The 1,851-nt window shown below is 61.6% G+C and overlaps 1 protein-coding gene across 1 annotated transcript; it reads left to right on the forward strand.

Moving 5' to 3' along the window:
* Nucleotides 1-1,849, forward strand: LOC121344647 (zinc finger protein 436-like; the record flags this gene model as incomplete). The annotated part of the gene is made up of 4 exons (XM_041420797.1): nt 1-129; nt 281-428; nt 554-1,112; nt 1,308-1,849. Coding segments are annotated over exons 1-4 (1,378 nt in total), but the record flags the coding sequence as incomplete, so codon positions are not given.
* Between the last annotated feature and the right edge of the window lie 2 nt (nt 1,850-1,851).

Genomic DNA, 1,851 nt, shown 5'->3' on the forward strand with positions numbered 1-1,851 from the left:
ATGGCAGAGGAGGAACGGAGGAAGAGGAGGGACAAAGGCGGGTCCAGGCTGAGCCGAGGGAAGCACGCGGTCGAGCCCTCCCTGCATTCGCAGCCCCCACCTGTGGGATCATCGCCCCCCATCGCTCAGGTGAGCGGAGAGGGGAGCTCGGCCCAGATATCCCGAGGGGTCCCGAAGCCCTGAACACCAAAAGGGAGGGAGCACGACAAGGGGAACTCCTGGGGGTGGAGGGTTTTTCAGGGCTGAATCTTGGTGTTTGGGAGGTTTTTCTGGAGCCCAGGTGGCCGGTGACTTCTCGAGATGGACTTGGGCAGAGGGACCTTCAAAGTCAACGTGCTCATCCCTTGTTTCCCCCAAACCAGGATTTCCCATTCCCAACCCCTGGAAGTCTGTGAGGAAGATGAAAATGCCCCAGCACACTGAGGCAGGTGAGGAGGAAGTCAGTGCCCCTTTCTTCTCTGTGCTGCTCCATCTCCCAGCCCAGCATGGCCCCGGCTGCAGGACAGCCCTGCTGCCTGTGCATCCCATCCTCTCCTTGTCCTTCCTCCCCCAGAGCAGGAGCTGAGCATGGAGAGCAGGGAGGACAAATCCCCGCGGCAGAACCTTGTGGCAGAGGCAGTTTTGAGCGGCTCCACGGCGCAGGAACCCAACGGGGAGGAAAAGCCCCAGAGATGCCACACGAGGAGGGGCTGCAAACGCAGATCGCGGGGATGTGAGGGGGAAAGACCCAGCCGGGAAGGCAGCCGGAGATGGAGCCAGAGCTCGGAGCTGGTGGTCCATGAGCAGCTCCATGATGGGGAGAAGCCCCATACCTGCGTGGAGTGTGGGAAGAGCTTCAGGTGGAGCTCCCACCTCATCCTGCACCAGACGACTCACACTGGGGAGAGGCCCTACGAGTGTGGGGAATGTGGGAAGAGCTTCAGCAGGAGATCCAGCCTGATCCAGCACCAGAGGACCCACACTGGGGAACGGCCCTATGAGTGTGATCAGTGCAGGAAGAGGTTTCAGGCCAGCTCCCATCTCCTCAAGCACCAGCGCACGCACACAGAGGAGAGGCCCTTCCGCTGCCCCGACTGCGGGCAGGGCTTCAGGCGAAACACCCATCTTGTCAGGCACCAGCGCATCCACACTGGGAAACGCAGATCGCGGGGATCTGAGGGGGAAAGACCCAGCCTGGGCTGGGAAGGCGGCCGGAGATGGAGCCAGAGCTCGGAGCTGGTGGTCCATGAGCAGCTCCATGATGGGGAGAAGCCCCACACGTGCGTGGAGTGTGGGAAGAGCTTCAGAAGCAGCTCCCACCTGGTCAGGCACCAGAGGATCCAGACTGGGGAACGGCCCTACGAGGGTGATCAGTGCAGGAAGAGGTTTCAGGCCAGCTCCCATCTCCTCAAGCACCAGCGCACGCACACAGAGGAGAGGCCCTTCCGCTGCCCCGACTGCGGGCAGGGCTTCAGGCGAAACACCCATCTTGTCAGGCACCAGCGCATCCACACTGGGGAGAGGCCCCACGAGTGTGAGGAATGTGGGAAGAGCTTCAGGCACAGTTCCACCCTGATCCTGCACCAGAGGATCCACACTGGGGAGAGGCCCTACGAGTGTGGGGAGTGTGGGAAGAGCTTCAGCCACCGTTCCAGCCTGATCATCCACCAAAAGATCCACACTGGGGAGAGGCCCTACGAGTGTTCCAAGTGTGGGAAGGGGTTTCGGATCCGCTCCCATCTCCTCCGACACTATCAGAGTCACACAGAGGAGAGACCCTTCTGCTGCCCCGACTGCGGGAAGGGATTCAGGGAGAACTCCAACCTCATCAGGCACCGGCGCATTCACACTGGGGAGAGGCCCTACGAGTGT

Source organism: Onychostruthus taczanowskii, unplaced genomic scaffold, assembly GCF_017590055.1.
Source record: "Onychostruthus taczanowskii isolate IOZ18803 unplaced genomic scaffold, ASM1759005v1 scaffold659, whole genome shotgun sequence".
Taxonomy (NCBI): Eukaryota; Metazoa; Chordata; class Aves; order Passeriformes; family Passeridae; genus Onychostruthus; species Onychostruthus taczanowskii.